The sequence below is a fragment of the Echeneis naucrates genome, chromosome 17 (assembly GCF_900963305.1).
Source record: "Echeneis naucrates chromosome 17, fEcheNa1.1, whole genome shotgun sequence".
NCBI classification, from domain to species: domain Eukaryota; kingdom Metazoa; phylum Chordata; class Actinopteri; order Carangiformes; family Echeneidae; genus Echeneis; species Echeneis naucrates.
The window spans coordinates 2,619,369-2,642,316 of record NC_042527.1 but is presented as its reverse complement, the minus strand read 5'-3'; the positions used below and the strand labels follow the sequence as shown (position 1 = coordinate 2,642,316).

The 22,948-nt window shown below is 39.2% G+C and overlaps 1 protein-coding gene across 3 annotated transcripts; it reads right to left on the bottom strand.

Moving 5' to 3' along the window:
• Nucleotides 1-195: 195 nt before the first annotated feature.
• LOC115058396 (casein kinase I-like) lies at nucleotides 196-21,327 on the bottom strand. 3 transcript variants are annotated; one of them, XM_029525759.1, is made up of 12 exons: nucleotides 21,210-21,327; nucleotides 13,013-14,137; nucleotides 12,787-12,856; nucleotides 9,065-9,213; nucleotides 8,745-8,979; nucleotides 7,279-7,364; nucleotides 7,077-7,161; nucleotides 6,746-6,894; nucleotides 6,333-6,413; nucleotides 4,164-4,265; nucleotides 1,336-1,442; nucleotides 196-1,065 (listed from the first exon to the last, which is right to left on the bottom strand). In XM_029525759.1, exons 2-12 carry the CDS (start codon nucleotides 13,277-13,279, stop codon nucleotides 1,011-1,013), a joined length of 1,386 nt encoding a protein of 461 aa, XP_029381619.1. In that variant the 5' UTR covers nucleotides 13,280-14,137; nucleotides 21,210-21,327; the 3' UTR covers nucleotides 196-1,010. The 3 variants fall into 3 exon arrangements, with proteins under 3 accessions (XP_029381619.1, XP_029381620.1, XP_029381621.1); XM_029525760.1 differs by lacking the exon at nucleotides 4,164-4,265; XM_029525761.1 differs by lacking the exon at nucleotides 4,164-4,265 and having other exon boundaries at nucleotides 6,746-6,891.
• Nucleotides 21,328-22,948: the final 1,621 nt, after the last annotated feature.

The following is a 22,948-nucleotide window of genomic DNA, read 5'->3' as shown; positions in this document are numbered from 1 at the left end:
AAGATCCAAATTTTGTTTTTGGTTGTTTTAATGGATTTATCTGACTTTCCATCCTCAAACTCCAATGGGGGGGGGGGGTCTGAAAATTAAAAAAAACAAGTTATTTAAAAAAAAAAATAGCATTTTGAGGAACACAGTATAGAAGCTACACAACCCATTTTTTTCCAAACTACTCCAAAAGACACAAAAACAGGATTCAAATTGCAGAGTCTTTTAGTCACAAATTAAAACAAACAAAAAAGCATAATTCTTACATAAACACATTTTAAATGTTTGATTCGGGTGGTTCAGAGGTTATTCTCTGAGGGTGGACGTTGTCTGACAAGCACACTATGCCTGATCCATTGCATGAAATGGACCAAGCCATTCACTGTATCCCCTCTGACCCCACAGAATAAAACTTGTGAAAGCTGCAACCTTCTGACCCCTCTTCTCTCTTCGTAAATGAGCTCAAGACTTTGTGCAGCGCATTTCTCTGTGTGCGTTCATTGTGTTGGCGTACATGGTCAGACTTTGTCATTGCATTCAGTCCTGCTGCTGCTCTCTCGTCTGTACCTCCTCAAAACTGTTCATCTCTCTTCTTTAAACCAGTCAGTAAGGGGGGGGATTAAGTGGCCAACCTGTTGGAATACCACTGGAATCCAGTCTGCCAGCCAATCAGCTCAGCTTTCACAGTTTATCTGTTAATTTGTGGCCATTTGTGTTGATCCAGTTTTAGTTCAGTTTGTGACCATAAATTCACAAGCATCCAAGTTTAATGATCTGGGTTGGGGCAGCACATTACTGTCTGCATTGGTCAGTTAAGAGGAGAAACCAACAGATCATCTTAACAAACTGTGTGCTGTGTGGTTATTCAGCCAGTCTCGACAACCCAAGGTAGACTGAAGGTTCTCCAACAGCAGTAGAGAAATGGCATAGAGATCAAGGGGCAGAGAGATGGGATTATATGAAGGGGGGCTACAGAAGAAGTAAGGGAAAAAGAGAACAGGGGTTTCTCTTGTTTCTGGTTTTCATTTATGTCTCTGAAGAGCTTTCCTCTTCCTCCTCTTGAAAAAACAGCAGCACCTGTAAAATGGACATCATGCTTTTATTTTACAAACAAACTTCAGTGTTTGGTCATCAATATTTATTTTCTAAATAAATTAAACTTGTTTTCTTAGGGATGATATATACTTCCGACATTAGGGACTTGTTTTAGTATCCTTCACAAAACATATTCGAGTGATTGGTGAGCCTAAGTGTGGCCTACATACACACCCCCAAAAGATGCAGCCCCTGAATTGGAACATGATTGCAGTTTTTTTTAATTCACTACTAATGTATTAGTGTCCTCACTTGGTATCATCAGCCACTTCCACCTCTGCATTAGCTGTGATTGGTGCATTGGAGTGTCCTGCAGTGGGGTCATCTGTATTCAGCTCCCCATTAGTTGAACTCATAACCTGTCAGTGAGAAAGGGAGATGGTTGAGGACAGGTGTGAAAATGAATTAAAAAAAAAACAAAAACAAAAACAAAACCTTAATTATATCCACACTAAGGCAGTTAAATCTGAAAATGCTCGAAATTCAGACAAACAGGCTAATCACGAGTCTCATCTGGTTAAATGTCCATCTGTGTCATTCATTGCAGTTTTCAAATGCAGCCATCTTAATGTTGACTTAGCTTAATTGTCCCTAAGAGCTATAATGTCCAGGGAGGTCTGACAAGTTCAGAGACATTCAGTGTCAACATTCACTTTGTTGTCATGCAAAACAGAAGCATCTCTGCTGAATGGCCTTAGCTGGACTCAACTCGAGAATTTATAAGCATTTCAATTACATGGTGAAACACAAGAATGAAAGGTTTAAAATCAAAACATTGGGGCTACTTCACAAATGGTCACATCCATTAATACATAGACTAGACTAACTGGGAGGGCATTAGTTACTGGTGCAATTTTAACTAAGGTTCTGTAGTAGAAATAATAAAGTTCAATTAGGAAGATAGTGATGATAAGAGACAAATGTTTTGGAAAAATTTTATTCCACATCATTACTGTATGCAGTCACAGGGCAACTCATTTTTTTGCATGTATTCATTCTCATTTAGGCAACGGCAATGGTTTTCATTCTGGTGGTGACGTGAATTAGAAGAGTCACAGTCCTAGGTTGCATGCACACTCGAGCAGGTTTTCTGCAACTCTTTCTGGATATTGTAACAGACAAGAGCATCTTTCTTCTACTACTCTCAGAGTCCTTTGAAATCTGGTTGGTTGTGTCCAGATTGCTGAAACATCAATTCTACTCAAGGTGTTCTGAGTCTAGTCTCTCAGCCTGCTGCTCAGTTGGTCTTCTAAAGTTCTGTTTGGGTGACTTAAGGTTCTTGGCCACCCCTTTAACTCCTTTTGCCTCTTTACTAATTTTGCCAGACCGCCAGGAAGTGTTCCAAAGACTCCAAACTGGGAAAACTCTTCAGAGATAGTTTTACACTTTGGCCTCAAAGTTTTAATCTCCATGGTATACAGGGAGATCTTAGGCTTGGTTTTCATCCTGAAACTTTAACTTTATATTTGCCTGGGTTTGGTTTTGTTAACTGCATCTTATTAATTAAACTTCCCTCAGGCTGACTACAATGATGTCAGATCTCAAAGATAATTAAAGAGGATGCATCTCACCCTAATTAGTAGCTGGAATATTTTTGTAAATGACAAATTTCGATTAAGATTTTTATTATATGTCAACATTTTTTAAAACATTCACTTTGTTGTTTCAGGTAAATAAGTGAGGGCTGATTGTCAAAGATCTTCAACATCTTAAATTTGCAAAAAAGTGAAGGATTTGAAAAATTTTCTTTAGCCCTCAACATGAGCTACTCTATTTGGTGTCATTAATATCAGTATTAAACGCCTAATGCCTCATAATGCTTAGCCTGCAGTTTTTCTGCATTTGTTAATGAATACATCAGTTCTCATATAGCTTTCCAACATCCCACTTACCTCTGCACCATGTTTGATAATGTAGCACTACAGTCCTTAAATATTGTTCTAACAAATTTTGAAACTAGAAAACCACTTAACAGGAGCAATGACAAGACATTATTGATATTGAACTATATTTGGTAGCAAACCTTCACATCACATACACTATGTGTCAGATGCACCAAGTTATAAGATCTCATTAACAAAGTCCTGCAGGGATGATTTATGTTTGCAATCTAAACATGAAGCCATCATCACCTGTTTTCCTCCACACCCAGCCAATGGGATTCCTCTATTGTCTTTTGGATGATTCCAGATAATAAACAACAGTTTCTGGTCCTGATTTAGGTTTAGTTCATCTTTACCAATAAACTTCACCAATTTACAATGTATGAAGCCTACATATAGAAGGTAAAAAACTAATGTGTAACTAAAGGCTATAAACCAACAACATGATCATATGACTTCAGTGTCATCACCACTAAACTTCCCCTTGTAGTTCAATTGAGCTTTTCTAGGGACACTTTTCGGAACATTCATATCTGTTTGTCAAAAAACCACCAGACTCTAAAGATGACGAGTGAGCAGACCAGTTATCATATTTAACCTGATGATGTTCACCATTCTTGATGACCTCCACAGCCTCACTCAGACACTTGTCAGCAACACATGCAGACTGGGATATTTGGTGACAGTTTATGTTACAAAAAAGAAATTGAAAATGTCTTCAGGATGGAGGAATATGAAGGGCAAACTAATTTCTGCAGCTTTCTATTGTTAATTTTGTATAGTTTATTCTGTTTCAGACAATGTATGAAACCCATCTTCCGCCACATTCTCCCTGTTCTGCTCCCAAAAAAGGAACTATTATCACGTGGTCAGTAAAATTTCTGCAACCACCTTCTGTCCCCGGCACAAAGACTCTATTCATATCCTCTCTCTCATAATGCAGATCTAAGCGCTGTCTGACACTTAAATAAATACATGTAGCACAGCTGGGAAAAACAAGCTGTACAAACTTGATGTTGTCATCTGGACAACATCAAATTCTGAAATAAAAATATTCCCAGGTTAGAGAACTGTCAAGGTTCTGAGGAAACAGACTTGCGCTCATTCCTGCTGTAGAGACAGAACAGGTCATGCAGGTAGACAGACAGGTAAGCAGACAGACAGAAAGCCAGCAGAGCTAACCCTTCCTCTCAGTACCTGGACAGACCCGCCCAGCCTATCAGCAGTGAGATGGGAGCCCAGCAGCTCTCGACTGGTGACGGGATTGGGCTGGGACTCACTGCCTTTCCCTTCTGGAGACTAGAGGAGATGGGAAGCCGATTGCAGGAGAAAAGAGAACAGGGAGGAAACGGAGAAGAAGAAGGGAAAAAGTTGAAGAAGACGTGAGCAGGAAGGGCAAAATGGCCATGGAAATGTGAAATAGAGTGAAAGAAGGAAAGCAGTAAAGCAAGAGCAGAGTAGGTAGTTTAACAAAAGGAGGAGCGGAATGGGTGAGGAGCAGAACAACAAGGAGAGAAAATAATGAGCACAGAGTGGAAAAGGAAAGAAAAAAGAAAGTGAGTTCAGATTCAGAATTTGGTGGTGGATAAATAGGAGGGTGAGCTCTCAAGTTCATTGCACATATGTGGAGGTCCTAGCAAGAGGGAAAGGAGGTTGTGGTGGTTTGTTCTCTGTGCTCCCTCAGCGTATTTGCTTCAGACCTACAGTGCAAGTGTTGCATTTGTAAAAAACAAATATGTATATTTGTGGAACCCTAAGGCAAGGGTCGGCATGGGTGGTATAACCTACTCCGTGATATGTGACATCAGGAAATAAAATTTGTTCCAGAATGCACTAGAATGATCCCCTTCATGTAAATAGAACAGACCGGTGAGACAGAACCCAACTTACCCTAAACAGAAAGCAGAGTTTCTACAAGAGGAATTATAGCGTAAAAGGTGCCGCAAAGAGAACACACACAGGGTATCAGGGTAGTGAATCAAAACTATTTTAGCTCAGAATCCTGTAGTGTATTTTGCTTAAAATAACACACAATAGAGACCATGATACTAGGTGTGTTACAAGAACCAACACTTCAGTACCCAGGCCATCCCAAAATTCTGGAATTAAAGATGTGATTCTTCCAGGATCGGTGGGGTCTGTACACTAACACAACCTGTCACTAAGTGAGCTAGTCTGCCATCAAACAGAGCAGGTAAACTATTAAAACTGATTAAATGACTGCAAAATGTGCAGGTGTAATAACAGGTGTGACGCAAAAACATGCCAAAATTGATGTACAAAGATACTGCAAGGGGGATTATGAGGGAACGACGTTTGACAATTAAACGGCAAAGAGCAATTTGAATGATTAAACACGTCAAACTTACCTCAGCACAGCCCTGTTCAGATGTGGCACTGGCCACATTTTAAGTTGTTCTGTACACAAATATTTCTTTCACATTGATGGGCTGTCTACTTAACTAATGATTTTATCCCGCCATAGTTTCATATTTAAAAACATATTGGGGTTTGGTTGCTTTCTTCTCCTTCATTGCACAGTGTATTGATCCATTAACCCCTTCCCTATCTGACTCTCTGCCAAACACAGAGTGCCTCCTTCAGAGTGAGACACAAGAGTGGTGTGTGCTATTAGCAAATATGACAATGCTACAAGGCATTTGCTGGTTTGAAGACATAATGTGCTCATTCCAAATTTGTTCTTTTTAATAACAAAGCACAATAAAGGCTCAACATTCTGACTTTTGGTCTTTTAAACCAAAGTGTAATCTGCATTTGTTTGATTACAGAGCAGGGAACTGAGATCTAATTGCCAGTCGACCTGGTGATACTTGTGACTGAACTACTAGTTTTGGTACTTATTTTCTGGTATCATGACATCCCCACATAACATAAAATTTGGATTGTACTGCCCAGTGTCGCTTGTGACAGTGTGATATGGGGGTTGTTTGAATTTATGTATACATTTACATTTCATAACAGATACAGGTCTCCTGACACTGACCAGCAGCCAAATAAAGGGTACAGAGGAGAAACTCCAGCCATGTCTCTTGTTTTTTCCTGACTTTCTTGTCAATGGCCATCATAAGCACCTGGAGAATTCCTGGTCATTACAAAGCTGTAATTCTGTTCAGAGACTGGACTCACACTGGACTCTCAATTTGTAGAGTGGCTGACTATTAATCTTTCTTGAGGAGATGAGTAAGCTAATTGCAGCAATGTGAGTGAGAGTAAGGACTACTTCAAAGCTCTGTGTGTCTGGTGATGGACTGAATGTGGTCACAGTATTTAGACCTCAATACACTGCATGAGCACAGTAATTCTAAAGTAAAATGAAGTGCTTTATTCCACACTGAATGTGAGTACCTGGTTTTTGGTCTGTGGTGCCTTCTCTCGGTTGCTTGTCTGAAGTGGAGTCTCACTTGCCACTGGTCCGATGGGAGTGGGCTAATGCAGGGAAAGAGGTTACCATTGAATCAGAAGAATACAGTTGTGTCTTTGATGTCCTCTTACATGAACTTGATGAATGAAGTTCTTGATAGAACTAGGACTCTATGAGCCCTGTACAATAAGCTTTCCTGTTATTATGAAATAGAATGACATCTAATGCCGACACAAAAACAGGATGACTTCATCAATTCCTCCTTGTGTAGATGATCAATTATAAATTTATATGTCACTTCTGAACTGACTGCATTGACCAAGCTCTAAGCTAAACTGTGGAATGTTCAGACAACTCCCTGTGTATAGGCTGTATGCAATATCCCATGCACACTGACCAGTGGCTTTCCAGTCCAGTCATACTGGTAGTCAAAGACGTATCCATTCCTGTCAAACAGGTCTGTGAAGAGTTTCCTGAGATAGTCATAGTCGGGCTTCTCAAAAAAGTCCAGCCGACGCACATACCGCAGGTAGGTGGCCATCTCTTCTGTAACACAGACGCACACACATACACACGGATGTATGATATGCAAGACATCCAAGTGCCCAGGTGCCCAATCCAACACGCAGGCACACAAAATTCGATCAACATGAGCCAGCCTCAACACTGAAACAGCTTTTCTACAAAAGCTCATATACATTGGCCAATTTTTGTGCAGGTGTACAAACCTGGGAAGCTTTCACAAAGCACCTCTATCGGTGTGTCTCTTTTGGTGTCTCCTATCTTTTGATAGCGTTCTTTCAGAGTGTCGGCCTGATGAGGACAAAGACAGTGACTGGTAGACACAGAGACTTCTACAAAAAAGGAAGTGAAAAGACAAAGATGGCTGAACAGTGAACAGACTAGATGCCTGAATAATTGTCTCCTCACCTTCAGCCCCTGCCAGGGTAGACTGCCACGGAGGAAGTACATGAACATGTGGCCCAGAGCCTCAAGGTCATCCCGCCTGCTTTGCTCTGAAATAACAGAAAGAACAACCAGGCTTTCAATGGTTGGACTGCATCAGCATTGTCATGTCTAACACCTCTTATGCCAAGAACACAAACACAATGCTTCCTGACAATGTCATGGTTGTTACAATATAATTGAAAGAAAGGGGCAAAGCATATCAACTGTGGTCTTATTCCCTCATTGTACTTAAACTCCGTTAGCAATAATTCTAACCAAAAAAAAAAAAAAAAGGACAGACAATGGTTACTTAACTTCCTCCATTTAACTGGGCACTGAAATTATTTGTTACAGTAATGAGAGTAAACAGCTTTGTGTAACCCACATAATAAGGAACCTTACAAAGTTGTTTTAACTGTGTGAGAACACAACAAATGAAAACACCTAACCAGCAGTTGGTGATAAGCTTTATCTTTTGTCTTTGTTTTGCTGTGAAATCTATAAGAACCAGCAGCTGTTTGGTTTATGGAGTTGCTGTGTCTCAGTGTTTGTACTAATTTGGCCCATTTATAGTTGGAAGACTAAATGGCAGACACCTTAGTAATATATAAAGCATAGGTAATAAGTTATCAAGTAATCTAGCCCAACAGCACCACACAATAAATACTCCAACTGCTGATCACTGAGTGAGCAACTGTTGTATGATCACACTATGACTATTTCTCTCTGAAATAATTAATAACATTGTTCTTTGTTGTATTGGTTTTGGTTTGTTCCTAATAAGCTGCTGACAGTCAATGTCTAAGTATCAGGTCAATGAAATCCTAATGTATATACACCTAAAGCTAGTATGTTTCACTCTCAGTAAATGTAAGTTTACTCAGAACATTTTAACATCTGTACTTGTGTCTCTGAACATTATTAAACCAGTATATAAAAAAATGTAAAAAAAAAAGTAAAGGAAAAATACTTAAAGACACTGTTCTTCCAATCCTCCTACCATTCCCTCTTGGCTACAGGTAGTCTCAATAACAACACAAGATTTTATTGCTCCTGATTTAACTCTACTAAGTACAGAGTATGTGAAAGGGCATTCAACAGTGTTAAGGAGTGGCAATGCAAGCATTAATGATATCTTGTCATTGCAGGTGCAGGACACAACCTCCACCATGTCAACTATCTGTTACAATATATATATATATATATATATATATATATATATATATATATATATATATATATATATATATATATATATATATATATATATGTGCTATCTGTATCTAGTCATTCAGGCACTGGCTTTGGCTGTGGGTCACCCTCATGTTTGACATGATCCAAACTTAATAGATAATCACATAGAATGAAGAGTGGTTGTACATTTTATTGAGCTGCTCCTTGGCCAGCTTCTGGTGGCTATGGTGTGGCTGTATGCTTTGACAACTCACCTTTCCCCAGATGTGTATTGATGCTCATGTATCTAGCAGTTCCAGTGAGACTCTTGTGTTCTCTGTATGGGATGTGTTTTTTGGTCTCTGGGTCTATGTATTCTTTTGCCAAGCCAAAGTCTATGATGTGGATGGTGTGTTGCCGTTTGGAGCCAGGTCGGCCCACCAGGAAGTTCTCAGGCTTCACATCTCTGTAAATCAGACTTCTGGTGTGGACAAACTCCATACGAGTTATCTGGGAAGTGTCAGGGAAGAAAACACCACAGTAAAAACAGCTACATGATGAATACAATGGAAGTTAAATCTTTTTTGTGTCTTACCAGTTGTATAGCTATCATGAGCACAGTCTTAAGAGAAAACGTCCGGTCACAAAGGTCAAAAAGATCTTCTAAACTGGGTCCAAGAAGCTCCAGAACCATAGCATTATATTTACCACATGGTCCGAAGTAAAACACCTGGGGTACACCCTCTGGATGGAAGAAAAAAAAAAAAAACGAGACATTTTTACAGGCACATATATGAAATGATATTGATCATTACTAACAGGACCTGCAGGCAAAGATTATTTAACCAATTTTTTTATTTCCAGGGCAAGAATGCCACAAGCCAAGATAAATGATCAGTTGTGCTTGGTAATTTTTTCCTGTGGCACAATAATCACTGGCTTAATATCTTATGTGGGTTAGGGTTCCACGTCACCATATTTATCCAAGGCATGATCTTTCATTTGCCAACTCAATTACTGTAATGAATAGTTTTCTTATGCACTGATGCAACCCAATTGAAATACTCCTGCTCTACATTTTTTTTAAATTGTTATTTCTTCAATTTTAATATTATGTTTTCATACTTCTCATTACTTCTGTGCAGGGAGAGCAGTGCTCAAATGGAGTAAAATTCTTTATTTGTGCAAACATACTCAGCCAATAAAGCTATTTCCGATTCTGAAGAACATCAGGACCATCCAAATCAAATCCAAATAGTCAAGTAACATTTGAAATCTTCTAACTGATTTTTTCCCCAGGTTGGCATTTATCTGGTTCTCAGCAGGTGCTGCGGTAAGCATGTTGCATCATTGTCATTGTCACTGGTGGTTGTAATGTGTGTCACCTCGTGTGTTGTCTCTACTATTCTTTCCTATTCCACTCGATTAATCCAACCGCAAATTGTTGTCACACTAACACTGGTATAAAACTCAATATCTTAACCCCTTTCCAAAGCTTACAGCCGATTCTGCTGCTCCGCTAATCAAAGCACACGATTAGCAATGTCCTCTAGCTCTCTGTCTCCACTCTCCTCTCCTGTTCTGTATGCCTCATGTGTAGTTATTCTTCTGCCTCCTTTTATGATAGCACCTCTTGTCATAGATGCAGGATGATAGTAGAAATGGAGGCGAAACTTTGCGAGACTGGTTTCTTTGGATCACCTCCTCCCCTACAACAAAATGAACAGCTGATTCTAACCAGTAATAAAAAATCACTGGGATGACCAATGAAGCATTACCAAGATCACAAATAAAACCCCAAATTTCTGTACAAGACACACACACACACACACACACACACACCTGTGAAAAAGTATTTGCCCCCTTACAGATTTCTTACTTTTTTGCACCTTGTCACTTCATGTATTAGCCATTTCAGATCAAGCAAACATAAATATAAGTTTATAAGATAACTCACAAGTAAACAAAATAATTTTATTTATTAAGAGAAAAAAAGCCATCTGAACCTGCATGGCCCATGTGAAAGAGTACTGTAATTTCCAGATTATAAGGCACTACTTTTTTCACACACTTTGATCCCTGCGGCTTAAACAACTATGCGCCTAATTTATGGATTTTTACGGGTAACGAGCATCATGCTGCCAATACATTTACATACAGACCAATGAAATTACCGAACAGGTCACAGTGGACCAATGAAATTGTTAGAATTAACACATTAACTACATTCCTCAGATCAGTCGTTTATTTTGCTTCATGCACATACCCTTATCATGGAAAACACACGAAGCAATGCATATGATGCCACTTTCAAGTTAAAGTCAGTCGATCGATCTGACGATCTCATCTTCATCCGTATCCGGGTCGCGGGGCTGCTGCAGCCAATCCCAGCTCACATCGGGCGAGGGGTGGGGTACGCCCTGGACGGGTCACCAGTCCATCGCAGGGCCAACACACAAGGACAAACAGAGACAAACAACTACTCACACTCACATTCACACCTATGGTCAATTTAATGTCGACACTTAACCTATACATGCATGTCTTTGGACGGTGGGAGAAAAGCGGAGTATCCGGAGGAAACCCACGCAGACACAGGGAGAACATGCAAACTCCACACAGAAACGACCCAGGCCGGGAAACAAACCCACGACCTTCTTATTGTGGGGCGACAGTGCTAACCACTACACCGCCATGCTGCCCACAAAATCTTTCTGTGTAACGTAATTCCTGCTATATGCCACTTCCTCCCACATTTCAGAGATCTGCAGCTTATGAACAAGTGCAGCCTATATACGTACAAAACTGTTTTTCTCTTTAAATTTAATGGGTGTTGCTTATATTCAGGTGCAGAAATTAAGGTAATTGCCCCCTAAACTTAATAACTGGTTGAACCACCCTTAGCAGCAACAACTGCAGTCAAGCGTTTGCAATAACTGGCAATGAGTCTCACATCACTGTGGAGGAATTTTGGCACACTTTTCTTTGCAGAATTATTTTAAATCGGCCACATTGGAGGGTTAGGGTTTTTAAGGTCATGCCACAGCATCTAAATTGGGTTCAGGTCTGGACTTTGACTAGGCCACTCCAAAACCCTAATTTTGTTTTTTTTAAAGCCATTCAGAAGTGGACTTGCTGGTGTGCTTTGGATCATTGTCCTGCTGCAGAACCCAAGTGCACTTCAGCTTGAGGTCACAAACTGATGGCGGGACATTCTCCTTCAGGATTTGTTGGTAGAGAGTAGAGGTTCCTTCAATGACAGCAAGTCATCAAGGTCCTGAAGTAGCAAAGCAGCCCCAAACCATGACACTACCACCACGTTTCACTGTTGGCATGATGTTTTTTATCAAATGCGGTGTTCATTTTACGCTAGCTGTCACAAGATGCACTGCTTCCAAAATGTTCAGCTTTTGTTTCATCAATCCACAGAATATTTTCCCAAAAGCTTTGGGGATCATCAAGATGTTTTTTAGCAAAGGTGAGAAAAGAATTTATGTTCTTTTTTTGTCAGCAGTGGCTTTCGCCTTGAAACTCTGCCATGCATGCCATTTTTGCCTAGTCTCTTTCTTATGGCTGAGTCATGAACACTGACCTTTACTGAGGCAAGTGAGGCCTGCAGTTGTTTAGATGTTGTTCTGGGTTCCTTTGTGACCTCTTGGATCAGTCGTCACTGTGCTCTTGGGGTAATTTTTGTGGGCCGGCCACTCATGGGAAGGTTCACCACTGTATCATGCTTTCTCCATTTGTGGATAATGACTCTCACCGTGGTTTGCTGGAGTCCCAAAGATTTAGAAATGGCTTTGTAACCTTTTCCAGACTGAGACATGTCAATTACATTTCTTCTTCTCTGCTCCTGAACTTCTTTGGATCGCGGCATCTTGGGTTCAACAAGGCCTACTTCACCTTGTCAGATAGGTTCTATTTAAGTGATCTATTGATTTGAAAGGCAGCAATCAGGCCTGGGTGTGGCTATGAAATTGAACTCAGCTTTCCACAATAATATGATTAGTGAGTTTTCAAATCATTTAACAAGGGGGGCAATTACTTTTTCACACAGGATCATGTAGGTTTGGACACTATTTTACTCTTAATAACTAAAATAATCAATAAACTGCATTTTATGTATACTTTGGTTATCTTTGTTTAATATTTAAATTTGTTTGATGATCTGAAACAGTTGATTGTGACACATGCAAAAAGGTAAGAAATAAGGAAGGGGGCAAATACTTTTTCACAGCACAGTACATGATGGATGCTGGCCGCATGAAAACTGCACATCAGTCTTAGAGTGCAAACGCTGACACAAGATATTTTCACCTGAACTCCCCAGCTGTTTGTAGAAGCGGTATTCTAGATGGAGTTGTGGGGCCCGCGACTTGATTGGCTCCTGCAAGGGAGGATTAGGTTTGAAAATTCATAGAATAAATTCCACATCAGGCAATGTTATTGCCTATTGCCTGCCATATCCAGGGCAGTCACGCAGCAAATTTTACATATGTCCTAGATATGTAATTTCTAGACATAAAAAAAAAAAACAACTTACCAGTTTGATAGCCACATATTCATTGGTGTACAGGTTCTTTCCAAGTCGTAGTTCTCCAAAGTTCCCACAGCCAATCTTCTTTCCAACACGAAAGTTTGGTCCAACCATGAGAACGCCAGAGTTGGAGCCAGTACCCCGACCACCGTGACCTGATCGACTTCCTGTTTTCCCAGACATCCTCTTCCCTTCCTCTGCCTCTCCCTTCCCTCCTCCACCGCCACCGCCACCACCACCTCCTCCCCCTACTCCTCGCTTGTCAAAGTCCATCAGTTTGTGGTAGCCTGGCCTCTCCACGATTAAGCCGATTCCATGCAACAAAACAACCAACAAAACAGCTGCCTACTGGCTTGACTTTAGGGTGGTCTACTCTGGTCCCAACTGCAAGTTAAACAAAGGTCAGGATTTAATTTAAAACAAGGTTGGGACTGGGCTGTGGCTGAGATAAGACAAGCGTAATAAGTGGATCTCGTAGAGAGCTTTCTTGGGCTTGTATTTCGTACAATACAGATGATAATGAGGGATGATGAAAGTTAAGCAAACATTGTTGGGTGGATAGATGAATGAATGAATGAAAGAGCATTGAAAATATGATGTGGTAAGTAGGGGTGCCACTACCAATGAGTTTATACCCCCTTGCAGGGACTAGAAATAGTGATGCAGGGAGAGGGGGTGGGGAGGGGGGGGGGGGCTAATGGCCTTAATAGTCACCATATGTAGTTAGTCATATGCTAACAATCCATAGGAAACAGAGCAGCTCTGCTAGCTTCAGGCTCAGACATACCAGGCCTTCGAGACAATAGCCTGTTGTCAGCACGACACCCATGCACTTAATGCCAGTGCAGAATGTGACAGAAGAAATGTGCTGATATTTCAGAAATTACAGTTTTTCACATCTGACCTTCATTCATGACCAAACACTGGTTGTGAGATTTCTTGCCATAGATCTATACCAATTCGTTTTTGAGCATGCGCTGTTTTAACCACCAGACCTGTACTTGTCCACATATACTCAGATGCTAAGTCAGTCACATTACTCCTGGGTCTAATGGAACCCAGGAGGATTAGCTGCAGTCTTGGTCCCTGGGTATGAGGAATGCTGTGTGCTTGTAGTTTTCAATATAGAACCTGAAAGACAGGCAGGGAAAAAATTATTTGCACCGTGATATTTAAAGTAAAACTCTGCACAGTTTCAGGAATGGCACTCAAAGACAAAAAAAATCAAGTCAAACTATAGATTCAAATGGTATTAAAAATTAGCATCGAGATCACTGATGACCAAGACCATTTTGATCACGGTCAGTATTATTACTGTTGTTGAAATGCGCTGAATGTTCAAAACATATAAGAGACTGAATAATTTCACTAGGTTTTATAATTGAAAATAATTAGCAGGGCCATTAGTAGTAGCTGCTTTTAAACCTGATAGGTTGCGGTTACTCTGTCCCCCCCACCCCCCAGAACCGTCTTACCATCTCTACTGTCATGCAATATTAACACCCAGCCACAAGGCCAACCAATGGTAGGCTTGTGTAGGTCCCAAGCCCAGATAAATGGGTGGGTTGCATCGAGAAGGGCATCTTGCTCTTTCTCCATTGTGTGTTGCTGCATGATGCCAATGTACCTAATGTGAGTTACATTAACAACAATATTTAACCACAGTATTCCCCTGCAATTATGATGATGTTTATTATGATGGTTATTTTTAGTATTCTGCTGAGTATCAAGTGGATTCAGTCTATTTGCATCTCTCCTTTTCTGTGTCCAAATACATATTTTAATATAGCTGAATTCTCTTATTTATATGCTTTTCTGTTTCTGTGACACAGCATGACTGATTCACACAGCTAGTTAAAAACGACATGTTAAATAGCAGTCACTTCCAGGACATTCACTGGGTAGGACTAGTCAATATCTTGTACGATCTGTTACTAAGATTTGTCAAAAGTCATCAGATTTCTTTTTTAAGTTACTAGTGGAGTCAGAAAAAACCATAAATCTAGCAGCAAAGACAACAAGTAGGCAAGACTGCCTGTAAATGCCCCTGATGGACCTGATAGAAATGCGCCAAATTAGTTTGACAGATCATTGAGATCCAAGTCTCGGACACTTGTCCGGCTTGATCTGTCAGTTCAGTTATCTTTATCTTTATCTTTATCAGGGAAAAAAAAGGAAAAGATGCATGTGTCATGAAAAGAATGAGAAAGATAGCTAAGGGGTACTGGAGTAGTCTGAGGGCAGGCGAGCAAAGTGTCAGTCACTGAAATGTAATGGTTTTGCACACAAAAAACAGTAACAAAAGCAACAAGCTGACAGGTTTTGGGTTTTCTGACTGAAATCCAAACCAGATCTTTCTCCAGGAAGACAGGGTGCGTTCTGTAGTGCTTCTGATAATAACGCTTTCCCTGGCTACTGCATTTCGTTCTTTCTTCCTTCCCCCAAGATTCAACGTGCTGCAGCACTGCCCTCCCCAATACAAAAGGTAATTTTCACTCAATAAATAATGAACTAGTTTCTAAGGAGGACTGATTGTGGTCGCAGACTCACATTTCAATAATAAAATGTACACCTGCAAAACTTAAAGTGCATCAATCATAAAAAGTTGACACCCATGTGGGCAACCAGGAGGAAAAATGCTGGCAAAAATAAAATACTAATCAAACTTTGTTGTTGGACTGAGGTGTTCAGAAAACATTTTGTGCTGAATATAAACCATTTACAATTCAATTGCTGCAAATCAAGTTACATAAATTTACTGGCAGCAGTTGGTTTGTTCTTTTTGTGTTCATTCAGTCTCAGAATACTTAAAGCATGAAATAATTATTGAATTGAAAGCCTTTATTGTCATTGTACATCATGTATGTAATGAAATTATGTATTAGAAGCAGGTTGCTGGTTTGCTTCTCGAAGTATAAATGTAACACAGTAGAAATTTTACAAAGTAAAAAGTAAAAAAAAAAAAAAAATGTAAGCACAAAAAAAATTAGATAAAACAGACAAAATAAAATGGGATTTAGAAACATAAAGGTGGATTGAATCTCTCAGACTTTAATCCAGCATGAGAGGACTAATTACATAAAATGTGATTTCAAATTTTCGATGGTGGGGACAAGTTTGATGTATGGGGGGGTTAGCTCATTCCGCAGTTTAAGGGCAACTACTGAGATGGTGTTGTTGCCCGTTTTTTGCTTTTTTGTTCTTGGTATGGTTTTTGGGAGGACAAGTAGTGATGCTGCGAAAAATCTGGCTCTGAGTGCTTACTCTTTCAAGTGAAAAACAGGAGCCAGCTCTTGATTGGGAGCCGATCTGGGTTTTTTTTTTCTCCACCTCTTTTGTCTGTTTAAGTAAAGGAAGAGAGAAAGAAAGTTTGTGCGCTACAGACAGAGACAACACACAGGAAAGGAGTGAAGACCCCCTGCACTGGTGGGAGACCAAGGGTTAGCTCTGCCCACACTTTACACATGTGACAGCACAGAGACTGTGTATTGTAGCAATATCTGTCCCCTCAGACAATGTTCTCCAATATAGGGCAAATAATAACTGAGAGAAGAAACAGGATCAACCCCTCAAGGCTTAGGCACTTGGTTAATCTTAATGTCAGTCTCTAGCTAAAACTGTTAACAGGATGCTGCATTTTGTTTTTGATGTACACATTTTAATTCATATTCTGTTTTATGATTCTTTATCCTTGTCTATGTTGTTTTAATGTACACAGTTAAAAGTTTGTTAAATATATAAAAAAAAATCCATATGAATAATAAACACTTGATATAATGTATGTTAATTACATTAGTAACTAATTTTACACATAATTTTTGTGTATTTTTGGAATAAATGAATTAACCAACAAAAAAACATAAGGAGCCACTTGGGAGCCAAAAAAGGGAGCTCTCTAAAAATTGTCAGAATTCCCATCATCAACGACAAGATGCAGGTGATCAGCGGAGCTCAGCAACCTTAATGGATTATAAACATATATGGACAGGGAGCTAGTGGAGGGAGGCCAGAACAAGAGTAATATGTTCATGCTTGTTAAAAGACAAGCAGGCACATTTTGGACAAATTGTGTATGCGCAAGATTGGTCTGGCTGATAGTAGTATAGTAGTCCAAATAGGTTGAGTAAAAGCATGAATCACTCGTTCAAAACCATTAAAAGATAAAACATCATAAAAGCATCAGATGATAAAAACTGGATTTTACCAAAGAATTTATCTGCTTATCAAGCTTAAAATTCCTGCCCATTTTGACACTGGGATTTGTGACTACGGTTTTAGCATGTGGCTGCAGAGAACCCTGCTCAACAGAGGAGACATCATGGATCCAAACACCATCACTTCAGATTTTTCTTCATTGAAGTTCAAAATCTTGAAAGCCAACCAGGTTTTCATGTTCTTATGGAAATCAATGTATCAGGATACTGTTAGCATTTCTTTTAAGGCACAGATAGATTTGGGAGTGGTCTGCATAAAAGTGGTGGGAGATCTTTTTCTTTTTTCTTGTTTCTTTATCTTCCCAAGAGGAGAAGGTATAAGGAAAAGAGGATGGGCACCACAATTAAGCCCTGGGAAATCCACAAGACTGGGGGACAGTAGATGATGCAAAATTGCCAAGTCTAACTGAGAAACATCACCCTTACAGATACGACCTGAATAAATCCAAGACAGTGTCCCTGATGCGCATACAGTGCTCTAGATGAAAAATTAGTGTGTGGTTAGATGCTTCAAAAGCAACATTGAATTCTAAACCCATAACAAATACCAGAATCCCTGGAGTCAGTAGTTAGTAAAGTAAATAAAAACTCTTAAAAGTGCAGATTCATCAAACAAGGTAGCAAAGAGGATCTCTTCTAAATTTAAATCTCATACAAATTAAAAATTAAAAAATTAAATCTTCCCTGACTGAACTTGAATGTATGCTTTTAATTACATCCCATGAAGTAGGTCACATGGCTTTCTTCACCCACAAATGCCTTTGGTAGATTGAGCAACTAAATAAATGAATGAATGAATGAATAAACAAATAAATAATAAAGAGAAATCAGCTGGGGCAGCATGGTGGCATAGGGGTTAGCACGATTGCATCACAAAAAGAAGGCTGCAGGTTCGGGTTAGGGGTTCTTGTGCCTGGGGCCTTTCTGTGTGGAGTTTGCATGTTCTCCCCGTATTTGTGTGGATTTCCTCCCACCATCCAAAGACATGCATGTTTATGTTAATCTGTTAAGCCCTGACCATATTTTTAGGGAAAAAAAAAAAATCCCAAAAAGACATACCAAAAGTAAATGAAGAATTTTTACATAATAATAAGGTTCATATGCATGCTGTTCGTGTCTAGGGAAATCTATGGGACCTCAGAGATTCTATTTCCAGTGTCAAAAATATTTTACCTGCTAATTTGCCTGAAAAAATGGATAAACCAAATGAGAAATGTGAAGTTTTTATCCTTGCCTGTGTCTTTCCCCTATTTGACAGACAATAATACCATGCTAACAATGTTTCCAGGCACTTAGATGCCATTGATTCCTGTCAAATGTGATAGAATTGTAGCTAATTGTCAAGCGTCCAAAAAAGTTTTAGTAAGGACAGCACCAGGCAGATACTCAGTTTTCCACAATTTGGCACAAAATGTGTGCCGAGTGTGCCAGATTTGTGCCAAGTATCCCAAATAGGGATACTTTCCAGTTCCAAGGAAACGGCAACTTTAACACTATAACAATTATAACAACTCCAACTATAGTAATAACTAAATTTACAACTACAATAACTCTCCCAAAGTCACTAACTGCACCCTACACACACGTGCCACCCATACTTCGCGCACATTACTTACTGCTCGAGGCTAATAGCCTCCGGAAGTCAGGTTTGTGGACAATAGGACCTAAACCTTGAGGAAAAGCACCATTTTCCCGTTTCACTGCATTTTATGGTGGTTGATTGTCTTCAATTGGGCCAATTGGGCATGACAGATGAATAGATGACTCTAAGTTGTCCCTAGGTATGAGTGCTAGTGTGAGTGTTGGTTCATCTCTGTATGTCCCTGCATATTGACCCTGCGATGGATTGAACCTGTCCAGGGTATACCCCGCCCTTGCCCAATGTGAGCTGGTATTGGCCCCAGCATTCCCCATGAAACGGATAAGTGGTAGAAGATGAATGCATGAATGAAAAGAAAATTAATTCTGCTTTATGTGGATGAGAGAAAGGGTTTGGCTTACACCAAGCAGGAAGGACAATCAGTCCGACGCATCATCTCTGACCTCAGCTAAAAGTGGAATTTGCAACTCTTGTATGAAAACAGTCTACAATATAATGACCTTTATTTCCAGCACAGGTTTGAGTTTTCTGCCTTTGGACAGAGCCACCATAACTGTTCATTGAGCAGTTTCACTTTGGAATTCTTTGGTCTCATTTTATATTTTTCATAAATTTTATGGTGACAGTGCTCAAATTTGACTTTTGATACAATAGAGTCATTTAAAATCATTCAGTTAATTTAGAAAGATGTTTACAACAAACAAAATATTTATCAGAATTTCATTACCGCAGGTCATCACTTCCTCAAAAACAAAGGGGGTTTATCACCATGTATTTTATTTAAAACTACACAGCAAAACTACCTAAATTCCTCATTTGATAGATAAAACAATAAACATTGGCAGTAGTATTCATTGAGCACTTCAGCAAGATCAAAAGAGAGTATAGTAACCTTGTCTGCAGTGTCCTTGTACCCTTGTCTTTGATAATATTAAACTTTACCAACACTTTTTTGCACCCACTAACCTGCATGCACCAAATATCCAACAGTACCAACAACAAGCATGACCTCAAAAATTTCAAACTGGGTTCAAAGAGTTACTTGTCAAGGAAAGAAATCTGACTCTCAGGGGCAGTTTTTTGGAGCTGCTAGTCCAGACAAAACTGACTTCAAATTCAAAATTTGTCAAGATCTTTTAGTGATACATAATGCACTACATAAATTAAAAGCTTACTTCTGTAAGCTTTTAATTTATGAAATACTGATACAATTATTCAAAGTTAGAGATAATTTAACATAGAAATGTTTTAAAATTATTCTGACAACATATCTGAAACAATAATAAAGGTTTTTTTTTTTTACCCTTTGTTGTGATTTCAATAAATTTAAGCATGGACGCTTTCGGTTTTCTGATTTTGTTATATAACTACAAATATTATATGAAACATTACTGTAGAGGATTTCCCAGATAATTTTGAGATTGACTGTGTACTTAGCATTTATAGTCTGTTATAATGTATCAAACTTTTATGTGTTTTTCACCAATGTCCCATACACTATAGTAAAGTATAGTACAGTAGTGGTGGCTTCGATGAAAAACAACCCTAACCCGTTTATATTCTGATAATCAATACACCTATTTGTATTTTAAGACAGCACATACACGGCACTGGATGTGTCAACACGGCCTCGTCTCACCACCCACACTCAAATGATCAACTTGCTTGCAAAACGTCACTAATTTCTGAATATGGTGTTTTAAAGTATTGTACACTTAAAAACAGTTTAAGAGACGGTAACCCCCAGGTTTGATCAATGTATTCATACGCTCTAAATGTCGGGCAGAATGCTATGTTGTTAGTTTAATGACCATACTAGTTCGACTTTGCTAATAGAGCTAATGTTAACGATTCGATCGCACAACTCGCAGTTAAACAGTAGCAATTGTTCAGCCTGATAACGAAACGCTGCTGACGCTAGCTAGTTGTTAGTGTTGAATATCTTATATACGTATTTTATTCCACGTCAAACTATCAATCGAGCCAGCTAACGCAGGAAGTTGGGTTCAGGCCACAGTAGTTTGAGTGTGTTTGGCCTCAATGTAGCTTAACAACGTTAGCTTAATTGAAACAACTTTGAAGTTGCAAACGATAGAAAATGTGAAAGTAAATAAGATGAGGTAACACGTCACCGAGGTCACCTACAGTATTAGCAGTCAGCAGTGAATCATATAGTTCGTGAGTCATATCAACAACTAGCTGCTAGGCTAGTGTCCATAAACCTAAGGGTCGCAGCAAGATGCAATCTGGTAGGTGCTAACTTGTTACCCGGGCAGCTAACTAGCCAGTGTTGGCTAATGGTGAATTTATGTTCATACATAGAGCCGTTCATAAACAAAGCTATCTAATTCAGCCAGCACATTTATGCAAAGTAAAAAAACGTACATACCTAAACAAGTTTCTTTCTGCCGCTATTTTCCTGCTTAAAGTAAAATGTTTTCGTTTTCCTGCTCATCTCTTTTTCTGTGGATGTTTGGCTAACCATCTGAGAAGCCTCTCCATCTACGCAGTATTCGTAAACATTTAGCAACTACGGCAAGTAAACGGATGGAGCGAGCGTAAACTGCTTTGATGAATACAAGCTGAAAGCCTATATGTCTGAGTGGAGCGGGTGACGCACAATTTGATTTGGGGCGAAAAGTTATTTAAACTTTCACCAGCACTCACTCAAATAATCGTTTAAGTAATTTTGGTTGTATTTCTAAGTATCTGCATTGTTTCCAACAACAAAACTAACTATTAACTAACTAACCATTCAATATGTAATATTATTATATACGTACATTTTATGGAAGGATCCTAAATTGAGTCTTGAAACATGAGTCACAAACATCAGGAGATACTTAAAATTACATTTGTGCCTTTTTTCAGGTCTACGTGGTCATCTTCATTGAGCAAACCTGCTCAACCTGCAATAGTCTCCAATCGTTACACATTACTAATGAATTCCCAATGTTACTTCTGCTAAAATCCTATCTTCAGCTACTGCTATATTTTAGTATTAGTTTAGTATATTAGTTCATATTTAGTGGTACCAGACCTCAATCACTTCTTAAATCTGTATGTTTTGCTCGCATTTTTATGCGTCTCTTGTCCTCCTGCTCTTGTTCTCTCCCCACTTTGCCTTTGCTCTCCCTAGCGGCAATATTTATCCATCCAGTAGCCTATTTCATTTCACCAGTACTATTAAGAAGTCCCCTTGGTGCTAAACTTGACACACAACCGGTCGAGGCAGATGGCTGCCCTCCCTGAGCCTGCTTCTTCCTGAGGCTTCTGCCTCTAAAAGTGCCTTGATGTAACTCTGTTATGATTTGGCCCTGTATAAATAAATAAATTTGATTTAGTTTGCTTTGTTTTGATTGGATCTGGAACAAGATGTGCTGAAACTTGCGCGCCTCATGTGGATTTCAACCAACAATTAATTACTGACCAGTCAAAGAGACTCTGTTCCAGGATCACAGACTCTCAGGGGCTTCTAACACTAACCTTAAAGGGATTCCATACTCTTTATACATGGATATGTTTTAAAATTTCTACCACGTGGTATATCAACTTAACAGTTGCCTGTGTTATTCTACATGTGAGATAACTTGTCTCAAACAAATGTTTTAAACTCAACTGTAATTTTAACAGCTAAGTCCTGCTTTGATGGTGCATACATTTTATTTATTAAGTTCATAGTTGGGCACATAATACAGCAGCAAACAGCAGTAGTTTATTTCTGCCATCCCTGGGTTTATAATAGTCGTTGAAAGGGCAGACAGCATGTGGAAGGCCAAAGCCAAAGGTAAAGTAAATATAACTACCGTATTTTGCTGACCATAAGGCACAATTTCAATGAAAGGGCCTTTTTTTCATACATAAGGCGCATGATAAATCATATATAAAGCGAAACACTACAGTCAGGTAAGTCAAACTTTATTCAAATCATTCACAATAACTCGCATAACTAACAATAAATACAGAAAAATACATTCACATTTTAAATAATTCTTCGTCTTCCGCAAATCCATCAAATTCCTGATATGGATTTGAAAATTGGGTTTACGTTAAAAACCTAATGTTGGCTTGACGTCTAATTATAGTAAGGTAGCATTGACTAAATTTGGGTTGATGGTTGCTTGCCAG